General features: G+C 35.2%; 3 protein-coding genes across 4 annotated transcripts in view; 2 read left to right on the forward strand and 1 right to left on the reverse strand.

The window, feature by feature from the left end:
• The window catches only part of LOC110450770 (uncharacterized protein K02A2.6-like), a 7457-nt gene extending 7422 nt beyond the window's left edge, over window positions 1-35 (forward strand). The window contains exon 2 of the mRNA XM_021498475.1: window positions 1-35. This exon is cut by the window's left edge and continues 1737 nt beyond it. The gene's annotated coding sequence lies outside the window, so the exon portion shown is untranslated.
• Window positions 36-1208: 1173 nt separating this feature from the next.
• LOC110450775 lies at window positions 1209-3054 on the forward strand. Its single transcript, XM_021498481.1, has 3 exons — window positions 1209-1352; window positions 1815-1935; window positions 2422-3054. Exons 1-3 carry the CDS (start codon window positions 1276-1278, stop codon window positions 2695-2697), a joined length of 474 nt encoding a protein of 157 aa, XP_021354156.1. The 5' UTR covers window positions 1209-1275; the 3' UTR covers window positions 2698-3054.
• Window positions 3055-4380: 1326 nt separating this feature from the next.
• LOC110450754 overlaps window positions 4381-18551 on the reverse strand; it is a 105627-nt gene continuing 91456 nt past the window's right edge. The window contains exons 47-54 of one of the 2 annotated variants that reach the window (XM_021498442.1): window positions 18200-18323; window positions 17089-17202; window positions 16567-16602; window positions 14917-15113; window positions 13624-13700; window positions 12568-12792; window positions 11312-11519; window positions 4381-6584 (exon numbers count right to left, since the gene is read on the reverse strand). In XM_021498442.1, coding sequence (XP_021354117.1) covers window positions 6426-6584; window positions 11312-11519; window positions 12568-12792; window positions 13624-13700; window positions 14917-15113; window positions 16567-16602; window positions 17089-17202; window positions 18200-18323 — 1140 coding nt within the window. In that variant the 3' untranslated portion in view covers window positions 4381-6425. The remainder of the gene's footprint in view (window positions 6585-11311; window positions 11520-12567; window positions 12793-13623; window positions 13701-14916; window positions 15114-16566; window positions 16603-17088; window positions 17203-18199; window positions 18324-18551) is intronic. The other variant, XM_021498443.1, reaches the window with a different exon arrangement.

Genomic DNA, 18551 nt, shown 5'->3' on the forward strand with positions numbered 1-18551 from the left:
GAATGCCAACAGAAGCATGAAGCAGACCTGTCAGAGTGCTGGGACTTGTACACAACCTGGTACGTCACTGCCAAAAAGGATATTCATCTAATGGAAAATGAGTACAAATTGCAGCTGGCTGCCTCAGTGTTGACATTTGCTTTCCATGAGAAGACTGACATCACAGCTCTTTTGGAAACTGTACGGCCTATCCCATTCAGCACAGCAGCAACACAACCAATGCCAATACCAAGAGAAAATGTCCATGTGGGGAATGTTAGCTTGTCACCAAACGATCTTCGAACTCTACGTCCCATGGCATGGCTAAATGATCAGGTAAAATGTCCTTCTTGATACATATGTAAATGCAGTATGTTTTTTACAATAGTTTTAAATGATTGTTAAGACTATTTATTGGTCACTGAAATCGCATTATGAATGGGTTTACAAAATAAATATGGTGTCAACTGTCTCATGCAGACCAGAGATCATCAACGATACCAGAAAAAACTTGAAAAATATTGTTTGCATTCAACCGATAACTTTTGAATTATCTTTAGGTGGTACATGCATACTTGGGCTTACTGAGCAAGGAGTGCAATGACAGAAATCCACGCACATGCCACATCTTGCCCAACTTTCTCGCCTTAAAGTGGGACACTGAGAAATACCAATCATGGCTGTATCCCAAGGTAAGTGTTTATTCAATATACATGTACATTCATTCATAAAATTGATAAAATAACAGACATAAGGAGCTTAAAACCTATGTGGTGATGTTTAAGTTAATACAATTAGGAAGATAAAATAGACTGATGATATTTTTTCTTAGTCCATCATATCTATACCAAATTCATGCATATGGCTTCAGCTATAAGGCAAATCATAAAAAGAAACAATCCCAGGGGTTTCTTGTTGTCCAACATCATACATTCTTCATTCATAGGTTGTATGTAAGATTGATCTTTTATCTTATCTGTTGGATGGAGTCATGTAAAAAGTTTATTAACTTATGGTAACTTTTGATCGAAGCGTATGACATTCTTATTCAAATGTGAGTTATAAAGGGTGATTTGAATAGTCGACCATCTGATGAAGGTAGGTTGAAAATCTTGAACATCTATCTAGAAATGTTCGACATAGTCTTTTCTGGAGTATTTCTTCATCAGATGTCATCATGCTTTACTGTATAGTTGTGACAAAGTTGATTTTCTTTTTTAGGTGCCTCTTGAGAACTTCTGTCATGTTCTCTTGCCCATCTGCCATCAGCAACACTGGTTTTTACTTGTGGCATCCATGATCACTGGAGAGGTCACCATACTTGATTCTGTTCCAAGTGAATCCAGAGCAAGAACATTTTTCCTTCATTGGATGTAAGTTTAGTTATTTGAGTATAAGTTTGATAATATGGTGATTTCTTATTCACATATATTTAAGTTCATATTTTACAGCAATCTATTTTAGATGCCTCTGAATGTGTTACATTTAAAACATAAATGAAAGGATGACCAAGTCAAACTAATGATACATTATTTATAAAGTTTTAAAGACTTATCAATTGTCAAATGTACATGTAAAACAGGGTAAAAAGAGATTTTACAAGCATTTTTGATGTGTAATGCATATCAGAATTGTTCTGCACATTTTTTACATATGTTGTTAACCAAGGTTACCTGGTATAACCTGGTAATTGATTAAAGTTTATGTAATTTAACATAGCTTTATATTTCATTTGGAAATATTCAAATTGAATTGTTTTGCTGGTGTATAAGAAAACATTCTCTTTAAATTCAATCTGTACTTGCTTACTAATTGTTATGTTGTTTTTTAATCAGGAAATTCATGGATGCTCGACTTTCCCTCTTGGACAACAAGAACCCCATCAAGTGGACCAGAGGTCAGACACAATCTTCTGTGCCAGAAGATGGAAGCTCTTGTGGTGTATTTGTACTGATGGTAAGTATTGGCAATTTATTTTTGAATTTTAGATGTAATTATACCACCGTAACATAGTATGTGTAAAATACTTTGGCATCATGAATTAGGGGCAGAATGCAACTGTTGCATTTTTAACATCTCAACAAATAGAGCAAAATTATATACTTCTTTATTATATCATGGAAGGAATGTAATGTCATATATATAATGTTTATTGTTGCCAGTGATATAGATACGAAATAGCCAATTCTATTTATTTGTAGCCTAAATAGATAGCACTTTACAGCAGCATTTTCTTTTTTTCATATTCTCCAATATTAAGCGTCATGCATACAGAGCTGGGAAATAATCCTACTTATGTTGGATACCCCAGCCATGAAAATAAAAGCATAAATTTGGTTGATAATCCGATTTTCAGAATTATTGATAGTTCACCATTAAAACTTGTCTTCATACTTAACGACCCTTTCCTCTATTCATTTTACATAATAATTAAATCTTCAGAATGCAGAAGCTGTGACAAAGAATGTTCCACCACGGCTGATGAGGCAGTGCCATGTGCATACGTACAGACAACATGAACTTCAGCGTCTGATTTCTTCATCAACAACTCTCGAAGTGAAGATGAAAAGATGTGACCTGCCCTTTTGTTCCAACCCTGTCAAATCTGAAAGGAAGCACCAGAGGAGCCAGTGCCCTTCATGTGAAAAATGGAGTCATAAATTTTGTCTGGGCCTGGATGAGGATCAGTTAGTAAACACATGCATGTTCTGTTGCTAAAACGAATGTTGTTATTGTTAAGAAATCAAGTGTGATATACAGATATGGACTAATATATGATGTAATGAGATTAATTCTTGCGATCAATTATGTCCTGTGATGAGATTGTCTATGCATGAATGAGGACCAGTTGGAAATGACACCAACATTAAATTGCTGATGACTTTCAGTATTATGCAACAAATGTTGTCATAAAAACTACATTTATTATGACACTCCTGATGATGAATTCAGTTGGAAAGTGCAGGTTTAACAAGGGTAAACGTGACTATGAAATGTGAAACTAACACATACATTTACTATTGTTCACTAAAACATTCTTTATACATATCAAATATTTAATCAAGTACTGATACAAAGCAGACCATTTTGAAACCTTTTATAATTACATTAATATGTAAACTTGCTGTTCAAAATAAATGAAAAATGCAACATCTTTCTTGAACCTATTCATTTTATTATGTTATGTTTTGGATGATTTCTTCCTAGCCCCAGGTGATGAACAAGTCTCATTTATTTAGGAAATGAGTGCCCTACCCCAATGAAGTTTCAGCGCAAATTTGGTTGAAATCTTCTTTCCTTGGGCCGATCAAACTCAAACTTCATGCAGTGATTCCTTACCAAAAGTGCTTGCTTGGGATTGCTTTTCAGATCCGAAGGTCAAAGGTCAAGGTCACTGTTACTATAAATAGAAAATCTGTTTTCGTGTGATAACTTGAGTTTCCTTGGGCCGATCAAACTTAAACTTACTTTTAACATTATTTCTTGAAATGAAAAGTGTATCTATTTCTTCGTAATCTCCCAGCTTCCTGCACAGGCGACACATCCACTTCCGTGGAATTTTTGTTTAAGAAGTGATTGCCCTTCCCTAGTGATGCTTCACACTAAATTTGGTTGAAATCCTCTCTGGCATTAAGCAGAATATGCATTTTAAAGCAAATTTAGCTAAGTTCCCCTTCAGGGCCCCGCCCCCCTGGACTCTGGAGTCGAACCAACCTCACTTATTTAAAAAATGATTGCCCTACCCTAGTGATACTTCAGACTAAATTTGGTTGAATTCCTCTCTGGCGTTAAGCAAGGTATGCATTTTAAAGCAAATTTAGCTAAGTTCCCCTTCAGGGCCCCGCCCCCCTGGCATTAGGGGTCGAACCAACCTCACTGGCTGTGCCACGGCATAAGCTCACTTGCGCTTCGGGCAGGTGAGCTAATAAATGCAAAAACCAGGTCCGTTGGTCAAGGTCATTTATCTGAATGAATTTGAAAGACCCCTTTTTTAGGAAGCTTCACGCCAAATTCAAAAAATATTGGAAAGTACCAAAACAACGAATGCCCCGACATAAACGCTCACAGGTACTTCGTGTAGTTGAGTTAAAATCCCTTTAGTGTTAAAATCACTTGTTAGCATTAGTATCAGTTTGAGTTATGACTTGTTTTTGTGTGTTGACGCTGTGGTATATTTTGTCTTTGTGTATTGATCCTTCGATCTATTCGGCTTTTTTGTGTGTTGACGTCGCAGTATACTTTTTCTTTGTTTGTTGAAGATGTGGGTTAGTTTTCTATATGTTCACAATGTGGTATAGTTTGTCCATCTTACCTATTCGGCGTTTAAGGGGGGGGGGGGGAATTAAAACATTTCAACCACATGTTATTGGTTCGGCGGCACTTCATAGATTTTATTGTAAGCACACAATCCTTAAAAAGAATACTGTTAAAACTGTTCAGACAGCTGTGTTCTATGGGATACATTGTATACAAGTGTAATTTAGTTACAAAGCCATCATAAACACAACTGATTTGTCAGGAAATACTTTATTTACATTACTATAAATACAATATCATATCAAACTATCTACCGTTACTTGTAAACAAGTATTCATTTGATCAATTCTTATTACGTTATTTTATTAGACTAAATTGAAACGAAGCGATTTTAAGTAAAACTTTATACAGTGACTTAAATATGATCATGATTTAAATAATATTCACACATTTCCAAAAGTCTTCATATTTTAGTAACAAAATGAACATTGCATATTCATTAAAACACATCTATAAAAAGATTAGTAATGAAATATCGTAAGTAAATAGTTTTTTGAATATACAATGGACAATTTATCACATTTTGTTATTAACGTTGTGAAACTTAACAAAACAAATAAAAAACAATGTTCATTACACAGAATGAAACAATACTTCAGGTTATCAGAATACATGATCTTCATAACATATCGATCTTAGCTTCAACATTATCAAATTATCACAGAAGTAAAATGGACGCATGTATAATTAATTGCACAGAACAAAAGTCAAGAATCGTTGTTATGAAAAAGGTCCCTTCTTTCAGCACAATATTCGCCAAAAGAACTTACAGAATAATATTGGAAACTTGCTCAAGTTAGAGGTAAGCTACAGGAATCGTGAACAAACACGTTGCCTATATCTGTCTAGGAACGTGCACCTTTGACCTACCAGTTTTATCTTAACACTGTAGCATGGAAGACTTGAGAATTCGTCTAAGACCACGTCAATTTTATTATAAAGCTTAATGTCCAGCATTAGCCCAAACTTATCAAAACATATAAAACTCTAAATAGTAATTACGGTTTGACATTGCAAATTGTTAAGGTCACTATTTTAATAAGGTTTCAAACAAATCCTGCAGTTTTCTTGCTACTGATCAGCTTTTAGTTCAGTTCAGTTCGATGAAAGGAGGTGGTCGCGGAAACATCATAACCGAAATCTGCTTTAAGACAGGCATTTAATTGTACAATAAAAGCGAAAACACATGCTATGAAGAAAGAACCTATTCTCCTGATAATAAAAACTGCCTGGACACCAGAAATTAAGGAGTAAGATGAAATATGGTATGTTTTAGTAAGAAAGTTGAAATCTGTTTTAGTGGAGTAAGTTAAAAGTTAATATCCTTTGAGGGACCATTTCTAAAGTTTTCGGAACTCTAGGGGTATTAAACTAGGTAAGTTCATATCTAAAAAAGTTGTTTTCAGTAAGGTCTGGACAGCTCCTTCACCGAATTAAGTTGTAATCCTTGAAAGAATATTCCTGGTATTGTCTGCACACAATTTGTATGCCTGCATTGATTACTTGATATTTTCATTCCATTTAAAGAGACAACCTTCTTTCTTCACAATATCATTTTATCCTGTTCTATTAACCCTTTCACCACTGTAGACCAAAATGGACTCCTCCAGATCAATGCATGATAGAGTCTACTTAAGTTACATAGGGGTGAAAGGGTCAACACTCTGCTGGTGTCAATGATATTTGATCAGCTGTTTATTGGCAGATTGAAGTCATTTTTTGTAGATATTTACATTTTCGTAACGACTCCTTCTACATATTTGATGTAACATGTTCTTTACAAATTCATTTAGACCACATGAATAACTACAGCCAACAGTGGTTGGATATTAATTTCTTACACAAAAACAACTACTTTGATATAGCTAATGAAAATGGACGCATCACCACAAGAAGACAGATCTACCGATTCCACACACTTTCCACTTCCTATGTGGTTGACTAGTGGATGAGGTGATTCTCCATGTGGATTACACGTGGATCAACTGTAATCTAACACAAAATGTACGTTGACACGTGGATGAGCTGGTGATCTTTTTGGTTGACACAATGATGCACTCATTTTCTAGGTGTTTGACACGTGGATGAGCTGATGATCCTTTTGGTTGACACAATGATGCCCTCATTTTCTAGGTGTTTGACACGTGGATGAGTTGGTTCAGTGTTATTGGAGGCAGAAGGACGCTGTGTCCTCTACTTAACTTTGTCAAGGATTTCTGTAACTTCGGTGAAGCGCCGAGAGCATTTCGGATGACAACCTCGGGTAGCAACAAGTCTTTTGTTTTTGACTGAAAAAAAGGTAAAGGACATTATGAAAATTGGGGAAAAACAATACAAATGTGTGAAAGAACATACCCGAAATAAAACACGTATGTTTGTTGCATATTCATAAAGACATTGACAATTAACATTATAAACCTCGCAAATATTAACAAAACAGCAAAGGTTTAGACCCGGAGAAATTGAAACATGCTGCAGAAACTAGCACCCCAAGTTATGTAAACTGAGAAATCTCAATTCGAGGGCAAGACTTTTTGAGCCGATTCTGTTTCTAATTATAATGTATTATTTTTAGTTACATTGGAAGACAGGTTTCCATGTTATGTTATCAAACTGATTTTAAATAAACAGCTCTATTTTCCCATTTACAAAATGACAGAATGCTATCAATTTATAATCTGAGTTGGTGTTTTCGTTAATTAGCCCTATAGATGCAATCACTTTTTTCAAGATTGTTATAAAACTTCAACAATTAAGTAATTTTCAATATTCATAAAACATCCAACAACCAACAACCAATTAAAGCAATTTTCTATCAACAATTAACATGCTTATTTTAAACCGAAGGTTCTGGAGTCGCGTGCGTGTTTTCTACCATACAGTGTACATATAGTGACAGTATAACTATATCATGCAGGAAATGATTAGTAATAAATTCATCATACATAGATATAAACACTATAGCATTGGCTAAAGTAGGGGTAACTTCCACCATTTCTGAATTACAATCGCTTAAGAAAACCTTACTTTAAAAACGTATCTTTGTAACTAATCGATATAAAAGCCATTCGTTTAATGTAGAAATTAAGATTTCAGAGAGAGAGAGATATATATATATATATATATAGAGAGAGAGAGAGAGAGAGAGAGAGAGAGAGATGGGGGGGGACGCTTTTTACAAAAAGAGTAGCTAATATTCCTATACATGGTCATAATAATTAAATAGATCTGTATTTCAACAAGAGGCCCCGAGTGCCTGAATCGCTCACCTGTTTCTTTTGTAACATGCAACTGACATATAGGTAACTTAAGACCAAATTTGGTAACTAGAACACAATACATTTTAACATCTCTTAAACGGTTCTGAAGATATTGTTGTTTGAAACCTGAAATTTTAAAGCTTTTAACCCATATTGACCTTTGACTCCCGTCTTGCACTTAAAGTTGACCTTTGACCTCATTACTGTACTAATGCAAATAATTCACACAGCTGGTCTACATAACATACCCAAGTATCATGACTCTAGTCCAAATGGTTCTTAGGATATTGTTGTTTGAATTTTTTAACATATTTGACCGCTGTGACCTTGAAAGTAGGTCAAGGTAATTTTAATGAGTAAACTTTAGAGCACTCCATCCCAGGTACTTACTGGCCAAATATCATGACCCTGAGCCTTATGGAATTTGAAAAGATTGTTAAAGCCTTTGACCCATGTTGACATTTGACCCCGATTTGCACTTAAAGTTGACCTTCAACCTCATTACTGTAATTGAGAAAAAGATTTGCACTGCTGGTCTACATAACATACCCAGGTATCATGACTCTAGTCCAAATGGTTCTTAGGAAATTGTTGTGTGAAGTTTTTAACATATTTGACCCCTGTGACCTTCAAAGCAGGTCTAGGTCTTTTTAATGAGGAAATTGTATAGCACTACATCCCAGGTACTTACTGGCCAAATATCATGACCCTGGGCCTAATGGAACTTGAGAAGAAGATTGTTAAAGCTTTTAACCAAAGTTGACATTTTACCCCCCCAACTAGCATTTTAAGTTGACCTTTGACCTAATAACTGTAACTAAAATAATATTTGCACTGCTAGTCTACATAACATACCCAAGTATCATGACTCTAGTTCAAACGGTTCTTATGATATTGTTGTTTGAAATTTTTAACATATTTGACCGCTGTGACCTTGAAAGTAGGTCAAGATCATTTTAATGAGGAAACTTTATAGCACTCCATCCCAGGTACCTACTGACCAAATATCATGACCTTAGCTCCTACAGTTCTTCAGAAGAAGTCGTTCAAAAGAAAAAGTTGACGGACGGACGACAGAAGCCGCAGTACGGCATAAGCTCACATGGCCCTTTGGGCCAGGTAGCTAAAAATGAATGCAATAATGCCAGATTATTCTTTGCTGCAAGAAAGCAAGAAATTAAAGCAAATACTGAAATGTTGGCAACCGTTACCACCCAGTTGTTTGGTGTTGGTTTCACTCTAGCAGGCAAAGTAATGACAAGTACATCATTTAATATGCTTCCTACTCAAAATGATCATACAAAGACAGTTATTATACCAAGAATAAATACTTTTTACCAAGAATAAATACTTTTTACATTTTTCATTTATAGTCTGATCAATTAATTGTCATTTCGGATGCAAATAATGTAATTTGAACGTAAATTCTAGATTAATACTACTTTACTGCGTTTCAATCCCAGAATGCCAGAATGCACAGATTCGCTAAAGTGAAAACTTTCGCCCACAAAATGTAGGTTTGTACATGTTAGTGACTATCAACAAGTTTTCCAAAATGTCATTCATTCGAACGAGCTGTGATAACTATACAAAGTCAATCACTTTTCGATTATTGCAGTTCTGTTTTAGCTAACAAAACTTGGCAAATGATTGATTATCTGTTTACCTGGAGATATTTCAATTTAGGAAATGCCTATTTGGGGACATGATAATCTCTGTGTCATATTTGTTTCCATCAATAGCTGTTGATAGGACATAAAGCATGATCAAATCAAACCAAACTCATGCTTACAGGTAGGGCAATTGGGTCATCCGATGGGGTTAACGGGATTCCACACCTTTTACATTGGTACATGAGATGCGAGATATGTATATAAAAGTAATGATAAGTATTAAATATGAAAATTGTTGGGGGGGTTTTACCAGGAAAACCTTAAAAGTATAATACAAGCAATGTGCATCCTTCACCTGCATGTGTATGTCTTATGAGCTTACCAGAGTGTCTGTTGATACACGACAGCATTATCTACCAGCGGCAAACTTCCTTTTATAATTTTAACCATTATAATGGCATCCAAAAGCCCAAAATTTGAGATGTCCAATACTATTGAACAAGAGGCCCAATGGGCCTGCATCGCTCACCTGTTATTAATCTAACACTTGTAATCTTAAGATTTCATAAGAACCTATTAAAAGATTTAAACATATGACGCCTCTGACCTTGTTGTCGAACAAGGACATTAGATTGAAAGTGGATCAAGGTCATTCATTTGAACTAACATGGTAGTCCTTCATCCCAGCATGCTACAGGCCAAATTTCAGTACCCTGGCCCTTTTGCTTATTGAAAATAAGTCGCTTGAAGATTTTACGACACTTGACCACTGTGACCTTGAAAATTGGTCAAGGTCATTCAGTTGAACAAACTTGATAGTCCTTCATCCCAGCATGCTACAGGCCCAATATCAGTACCCTGGGCCTTTTGGTTATTGAGAAGAAGTTGTTTGAAGATTTTAAGACATCTGACCCCAGTGACCTTGAAAGTGGGTCAAGGTCATTCATTTGAACAAACTTGGTAGCCCTTCATCCCAGCATGCTACAGGCCCAATATCAGTACCCTGGGCCTTTTGGTTATTGAGAAGAAGTTGTTTGAAGATTTTAACATATTTGACCCCTGTGACCTTGAAAGTGGGTCAAGGTCATTTATTTGAACAAACTTGGTAGCCCTTGATCCCAGCATGCTACTGGCCAAATATCATCTTCCTAGGCCTTTTGGTTACCGAAAAGAAGTTGTTTAAAGCAAAAAGTTGACGCCGGACAGACGGACGGACGGACGACGGACTCCGCACCATAACATAAGCTCACTTGCCTTTCGGGCAGGTGAGCTAACAATGCAACTGTTAAAGCTTTGCTCTTACATTTCATTTAACACTTTGGTAAGCTTATGAGACAATTAAAATTAATAAAGGCTCCATTTTCAAGAAGGCATTTTACATTTTTTATTAAATACTCCTGAGGGATTTGAATATTGATCGCCAAAGTTTTTCAAAATATTTTGTTTATAAATCTAGAGCTTAAAGTTGCTCTTTGTCTCAAGAAATTGGAGCTTGCTACATTTCTAGCCTACAGGATATATAAGGTGTACTATCAGTTTATATATTGAAGGCTGGCTAGGGCATTCCTGTCACAAACCTGTGGACGCTAAGTCGGCTAACAAATCAATGTTACTCAGATAGCGAGAAATCTGCGGTAAATTTGACAGAAAGATAAGTCAAATGAAAAAAGCAGAAAATAAATGGTTAGAAACAACAAAATATTACTATAACTACAAACTGTTAAAAGAGACTATGTCTGTTAAATTATTTGAATATAAACTTAAGTTTTTTCACTAAAGGAGTGACTGATTAATACGAAATGCTTAGTTATCTTCACTACTGTTCAAAACAGATCAAATATAGAGTAGTTTTGTTTTAATCACTGACATCAAATTGTCTGTAATCAAAATGGGGTAGGGGTTTTGGAAAGGGTCAATCACATTTTTGTATCACATCATCTACAGGGTGATACATGCGTTTGTAAAATCTTATAAAATCTCATCTGTAGTTCAGAACTTACAGCTCAAACAAGCAAGATCAAATCTCTTATCTTAAATTTTGGAACCAAACTAACCAAATATTACAATTACAAACAAAAAACTATCAAATATATATCAAAATATTGACAACATAAATAAGATTTTGCTGAAGAATTTACTTACGGAAGTGTACTGTTGCATCTTTTTCTTGGTGAGGTCATAGTATTTACAGTAATGATCGTGCTGTTTCTTGACATCAGAGGACTGTGATGAAGATTTGCGGACGGGCGGTGGAGGTAGGGGACGTTCCCACTGGTAATCATGGCTGTGGGAGGTTGTCCGTGAGTGTAGCCGGGGCAAATTTAATTGGGTCTCCTTGACATGTTTTTTCCTATGAATAGTCAAACGCCAGTTAATCGAGATTATGATAAAGCAGACATGCTAATTATCCTACTGATTATCAAATCCATTTAAGGTTTATGAATATTCCTTAAGAAAATTTTCAATTTAAAACATTTTTCATCGGACACAGCTGACTAAAACCATGTATAATCTACAAGTAAAGGATTTAAAGCATCAGTTTGGTTTTCAATATTCAGTTGGATTAAGACAAGATGTCAGGTAATTTAAATTACAATTTTGAGATAAAATGGATAAAAAGTTCTTTACTCCTGATAGCAAAAGTCTATAACTTTCAACATTCTTAAATACTTTAAAGAGACACTGCTGTGACTCATAAACTTTTAATGTTAGATTAATCAGTGATACATTATAGGGTTTCAATGGTGTATCGTACTATATCGTATCATGATACTATCTTGTGTACCAATCAAATTGTTTTGTTTGCCTTTTTTAGCGATACACTAAGGGTACTGAAATTATAGTTTATTTTTTGTTTATTAAACTTTAAGTGTGTACTTATTGTTTTTGAATCCTCCACTCTCCGAAAGAACAAAACTATATTTTGACAGTATTTACTACGTACATGACAAAACTCCATAAAGTCCCACACTCTATCATTATAAAGTTGACCTTTTGAGCAGACATGTGTTCCACAATATTATCGTACCGTGAGATAGGTGTATTATTGTAGCCCTGGGATATATAGCATATGATATTGGCTGAGATGGATAAAAATATGATAAAATTACGAATAAGGCAGCTGAAAAAAAAGAACATCTTATGGTAGTGAAAAGATGTGGGCGAACCCTAGATTGTTTATGCAGATTTCACTGAAATGCATCTCCATCTGGTTCTCAGCTTAAATACCTACACTGCACCTAGCTATAGAGTACTAGATAATTTTTATTTATTCTATTGTTAAAGGTAATATATATCTTAACTCATTCACCCCTGAAATTTCATAATGAACTAATCCAACATTTGAACTGGAAGAGTTCAAATGTGTCCTCAGGGGTGAATGAGTAAATGTTGCTTACTTTTTCTTTGAATGTTTCAAACTCTGAAGGTTAGGCAGCAACCCTGCAGATGCGTACGATTTCTCTGTAAGGGTGTCACATGACTTTGTACAATGTGATTGGCTACGCTCTGATTGCCCCGATGCCATTTGACGATACTGCAGGTAGTCCTCAACAGATGTAGCCACAGGCACTCCAGTTGTCCATTGCATTTGAAGGATCCCAAAATTGGATTTCCCAGTGTCCCTGAAAGATGAATGTTAGACACACATGGTTCACCAATACAACATTACACCATACACTGTGGATTGATGTGTAATCTATACAGTATCCAACAATCCCAGTTTAGTGATCCAAAAACATCCTCAAAATTATTCAACCTCTCCAACATTGTGTTAAGGACATTTTTTTTTATCTCTTTATTTTTATTTTGATCAAAATTTCAGAAGTTTTTCATTTTTTTTCCAAAACCTCTATTTCAAACAACAGTCAAACAACAGTACCACCATTTTGGATTTTGAATTGCCCAAAAATTACGACTTCACACACACAGTTGATTTATTGAACATTGATGTTCTAAGATCTAGACTGATTACAATTTAGCTTTTCAAGGAAGCCAGAACAACACTAGAACAGGGATCATGACTGAAACATTTTTACCAAGTTTAATGATCAAATAAGAAGCAATTGCCTAAATTTCAATACAATAAACTGATTATCATGCTCTGCCTTCATGTATCTATTGGGGACACAAATCTGGATTGCTTATGTAGCAGCTTGGAGTAAAAGACAGCAAGTCTCCTTAATTCAAGTTGGGAGATTTGCTCCAAATTGACCACTACAATGTGGAAGAATGGAGTATGGATTTTTTTTTTACACAACTAACAACTATGGGTTTTAGAAAACCTATTCAAACATTTCCATCGCTTAACTGTACCTACTTAGTAGCTATGCCCGATGGACTAGAGACTTATACAGACACATAACCTCAAGCAAGACATGCAATCCCTGCACTTTATTTACAGTTTAGGTAAACTTTCTATACACAATAGACATCTGTTATCACAGCACACTTACTCATTTTTTGTCTGCACCATCAGTTTGCCAGGAATGGACTCCACTCGGTGGCGCCCGTCGTAATCAATCGTTGGACCCTGACAGAAACGCCAAACAACAGTCAAACATTACTGACAAAACAATTAAAACAGAGTTCAATATTGACCCTGTGTAACCTCGAAACCTTGACAACCAGATCTTCAAAAAGGTCTTATGTATACATTTTTGTGGAACTTGAACCTGTGTTGTTTGCAATCGTACATAAACCAGGCCCCAGGATCATGAAATATCCAAGACTTAAGTTTTTCTAAGCCAATCACATATGACGTCACTTTTCATTACGCTATCTGTGATTGGTCAAGTCCAAATTTGAGACAATTTAAGACTTAAGATCATTTCATGATCTCCGGGCCAGAACTTTAATATAATGAGCATTACAATGATTTGATACATACATGTATGTTAGATAACTGAATTGAGAATATATAAGATAAATAATATTTAAACAAGATTACCGCGGGGCGGAACAAAATACGCCCGTCAAATGCCATATAGTGTTTTATACTTTCTTACATTGAAATAAGATCTGCATCATTCTAAGAGTGGTTAGCTGATATACTATAAAAAATGTAGGAGAGAATCTTCGGACAAAAAAAATCAAATACTGAAATGAACAAAAGGCAATAAATTTTGCAAAAATCGTCGAATCAAAATTCTTTTAAGGAGACACAACTTCATATGATGATTATAAAGTATACCAAGTTTCAAAGAGATCCGTTGAAAAATGTAGGAGGAGATCTCTGGACAAAATTCAAATACTGAAATGAACAAAGGGCAATAACTTTTGGAAAAATTGTCGAATCAAAATTCTTTTAAGGGAGACACAACTTCATATCATGATTATAATGTATACCAAGTGTCAAAGAGATCCGTCGAAAAATGTAGGAGGAGATCTCTGGACAAAATTCAAATACTGAAATGAACAAAGGGCAATAACTTTTGGAAAAATTGTCGAATCAAAATTCTTTTAAGGGAGACACAACTTCATATCATGATTATAATGTATACCAAGTGTCAAAGAGATCGGTCGAAAAATGTAGGAGGAGATCTCTGGACAAAATTCAAATACTGAAATGAACAAAGGGCAATAACTTTTGGAAAAATTGTCGAGGAGATTGCCAGACAAACACAGTTTACGCTGGATGGCCGGCCGGACAACGCCATACCATAATACTACCGTCAAATTTGACGGTCGTATAAAAATAGTGTAAAGATACCATTGTCGTTAAGTTCGATCTCTAAGTTTATACTTGCCTTGTTGCCCACCCTGACTGTGTGGAGGAGGCGAAGTCCAGCCTCGCCCGGCAGTAGGGGCAGGTCAGAGGCGATGTACTGGATGACGGCCGGGCCGTTGCTCTGTTTGACCTTCCCTGTATCAAAATCTCGCTTCACCATCTCCATTCTTTTCCTCTCCTGGGCTGTGGACGTCTTGAAAAAACGCTGCCAGTTTTCTGGGACAAAGATTAAACAGTATTTCACACTACATTATTTGAGTTGCCTACATCTGCATCTTGAAAAAATCAGACTTACAGTCAGTTTTGTATATATGTACTTCACTTAATTTATAAAAACATTGTTTCACACACTTTGATTATTTTTTTCCTTTTTTAATGCTTTGGTTTGGTTTAATTTTATCATGTTTAACATCATATTAACAGCTAAGGTAATTTAAGGATGTGCCTCCATGTGGGTTGTGCAAGCATGCATGACAGGATATGTTGATGTAATTGCCTCCTTGTGATAGCACAGATTTAATGCCGACTTTATAGTGCTATCTCACTGTAATACCATGCCGAAGGCCCCAAGCACAGCATTCCACCCGGTCACATTATACTGACAACGGGTGAACCAGTTGTTGCCCTTACCTTTAATGCTGAGCATTATTAAGCAGGGAATAACAACTACCATTTTAAAGGACTTTTGTATGTCCAGGCCTGGGGACAGAACCCATTGTCTTCCTCACCTGGGCGAATGTTCAACATTAAAGCCAAAAGTGAGGTATTGCCAAGCAAGGCGTTCGGATATAAAAGGTAGTTAGAAGAGAGAAATATAAAAATCCAACCTATTTCACTTGGTTCAGCAGATTTAGTCGCTTTTGTATCCCTAAATAGTAGAGGGCACGAAAGCAAACCCCAAATTTTGCAGGGGCTTACGCATTAGTCGCCTCTTATGATACATGCAGTGGGTAACAGCAGGTGCATTCTTTTCTCAATCCCTGATCTGCAGGGGTGCCTTTTTTAATGCATGTAGGAGACAATTTTTAGCATGTGTTAGATTTTAAAATGTAAAATATTTCACAAATCATTCAAATAATTCTTGCAAATCACATTCCAAAACCAATCAAACTTAAATTTTGCTAATCAAACTATTAAATTTTAAACAACCACTGCAAAAGCTATTTCCTGTTTAATTCTGTTTCCCCTGAGTTAAGCTATGATTCCCCACCTCCACCCTACTTTAAGTTTTGTGGTTTTAACAATTATTTCATAAACAAATGCCAACTAACCATTTTCTGGAGAATGGGTTTTGTGCAGTGTTATCTCCCTTGTTACATTAAACATAATTTTGTTTGAGATCTTATATTGTTGTACTTTTTTGTCTTTTAAAAACTGCAATCTTTACTTTATAAACACATCAATAGAGTGGATTCTGATTTTTTCAGAATATTTTTTCATCATGCCTGTAAAAAAAAATCAGAGGCAAAACACTTCATCATGCAACACATGCATATAATGTGGAGTTAGTTGTAACTAAAATTAATAACCAATAAATTAAACCCAACTTAAAAGATTAAAAAAGAAATAAACTCGAAATTCAATCCAACTTTTGATAAAAGCATTCACTCACAAACAAACCATCCTACAGTTACAACAAACTCACAAATCTCAAATAACAACCACTTACTATTACGTCTCGTTTTTGGTGTAAAAAGATCCAATTCTAATAGACAAATATACATTGAAAAACCTTAATTTTGTAATAAACAAGTGAAATTAAAATTTGTCCCGAAATATTTTCATACTAATTGACCAATAAATGAAGTTTTATCAAGATCCTTTCAAGAATGAAGTCACTTGTGAGGACAAACCTAACACTATTTAAGAATTTACAATTAACTTTTGTATGAACTAAATGTTACATCGATCTCCTCAATGACCTTAATTTGTCATGTAGCGATAAAAACAGTCATCACTGGAATTAAAGAGGTTCTCACTGTATATTATAAACTCCATTCAGATACCTTGACACTCATTTTATCCTAACAAGGGATTCAATTGAAGACACGGAGTTTATAACGGTAAAACTTTGAGCAGTATATGGGTCTGCAAATTTATAAATGACTTAAAACCTGTATTGTCAGTCAAATGATGTTAAAAAGTCTATAAAACACTGAAAAGTAATGTTGATAAAATGTGAAGCAAATACCTTTATCATTCTCTGGTCCCTTTGGAGTGGACAGCCCAGAAGGACAGAGAGACCCTGCCGACTTGACAGGTGATAAGGAATGCTTTGGCCAGCCTTGTTTTGGTCGATGTTGACCTGAAACAGAAAAAAACCCTGATGTATAATGAAGTAATACTGGTTAAACACTTCAACATAAAAATAGATGAATTTAAAGAAAGGTAACCAAGGAAATGTATCACTATCCAATGATACATGGTGCATTATTTCAGTATCCATGGTAACTGTACTACAACACGATTACTGTAGCACTGTATTCTTGGTTACTGTATTGTAATATCCATGGTAACTCTACTAAAATATAATGATCATTTCAGTACTGTTTCCATGGTTACTATTTAGCAGTATCCATGGTAACTGTATTACAATATGATTACTGTAGTACTGTATCCATGGTAAATGTATTACAATACGATTACTGTAGTACTGTATTCTTGGTTACTCAGTATTGTAATTTCCATGGTAAAATATAATGATCATTTTAGTACTGTTTCCATGGTTTCTATAAAGCAGTATCCATGGTAACTGTATTATAATATGATTACTGTACTACAATACCATTACTGTAGTACTGTATCTATTGTTACTGTTCTACAATACCATTACTGTAGTACTGTATCCATGGTTACTGTACTACAATACCATTACTGAAGTACTTTATCTATAGTTACTGTACTACAATACCATTACTGTAGTACTGTATCCATGATTACTGTACTACAATACCATTACTGTAGTACTGTATCCATGGTGGCTGTACTACAATACCATTACTGTAGTACTGTATCTATGGTTACTGTACTACAACACCATTACTCTAGTACTTGAATGCCCTTTTAGTTACCAATAAAAACCCTATTTAAATTTTAATGGACTAAATGACATTATTGGGTTGTTGGACTAACCATTAATAAGCAAACAAAAGCTGTATTTACTATACATGTGTTAGTTCACTGTTTCCAAGGTTTACTGCCACCATTATCTGATGTATCAAATGAATGGTTTTAACAATTTTAGCTAAAACAAGTTCTCCATTGTCTGTAACCGCACATGAACATTTATTTTCTAGACTGACCTTTCCTAATGACAGCCATCTCCATTCCAGATTTGCTACTAAGGATCTCCGATATTTCCTTTCCTATTCCAGAATCCTGTGTACTCATTGTTTCTAGGGTCGTGTCTGCCGCCTTTTCTCCGACCTAAAAAGAAAAAAAATGAGATGTACATATAACACAGAACAACAAGGTTACCGCGAGCGGTATATAATACGCCCGTCACACATTGAATGAGCAGTTGTTTGTATGATTGAAATATATGAAGTATTTGTGAGTAATTGATATTAAAAGAGAAATCATTCAACATAACTGGTAGATCAATGAGTGCAATACAACATCATGGAACGCATGCATCGCATTAATGAAACCAAG

Source organism: Mizuhopecten yessoensis, unplaced genomic scaffold (genome assembly GCF_002113885.1).
Source record: "Mizuhopecten yessoensis strain PY_sf001 unplaced genomic scaffold, ASM211388v2 scaffold5503, whole genome shotgun sequence".
NCBI lineage: Eukaryota > Metazoa > Mollusca > Bivalvia > Pectinida > Pectinidae > Mizuhopecten > Mizuhopecten yessoensis.

Excerpts from the sequence above, each read along its gene's own strand:
- LOC110450775 (XM_021498481.1), top strand. The coding sequence starts at position 1,276 with ATGATCACTGGAGAGGTCACCATACTTGATTCTGTTCCAAGTGAATCC. Across the intron at positions 1,353-1,814 it reads ACATTTTTCCTTCATTGGAT|GAAATTCATGGATGCTCGAC; the intron begins GTAAGTTTAGTT and ends TTTTTTAATCAG. Across the intron at positions 1,936-2,421 it reads GTGGTGTATTTGTACTGATG|AATGCAGAAGCTGTGACAAA; the intron begins GTAAGTATTGGC and ends TTAAATCTTCAG.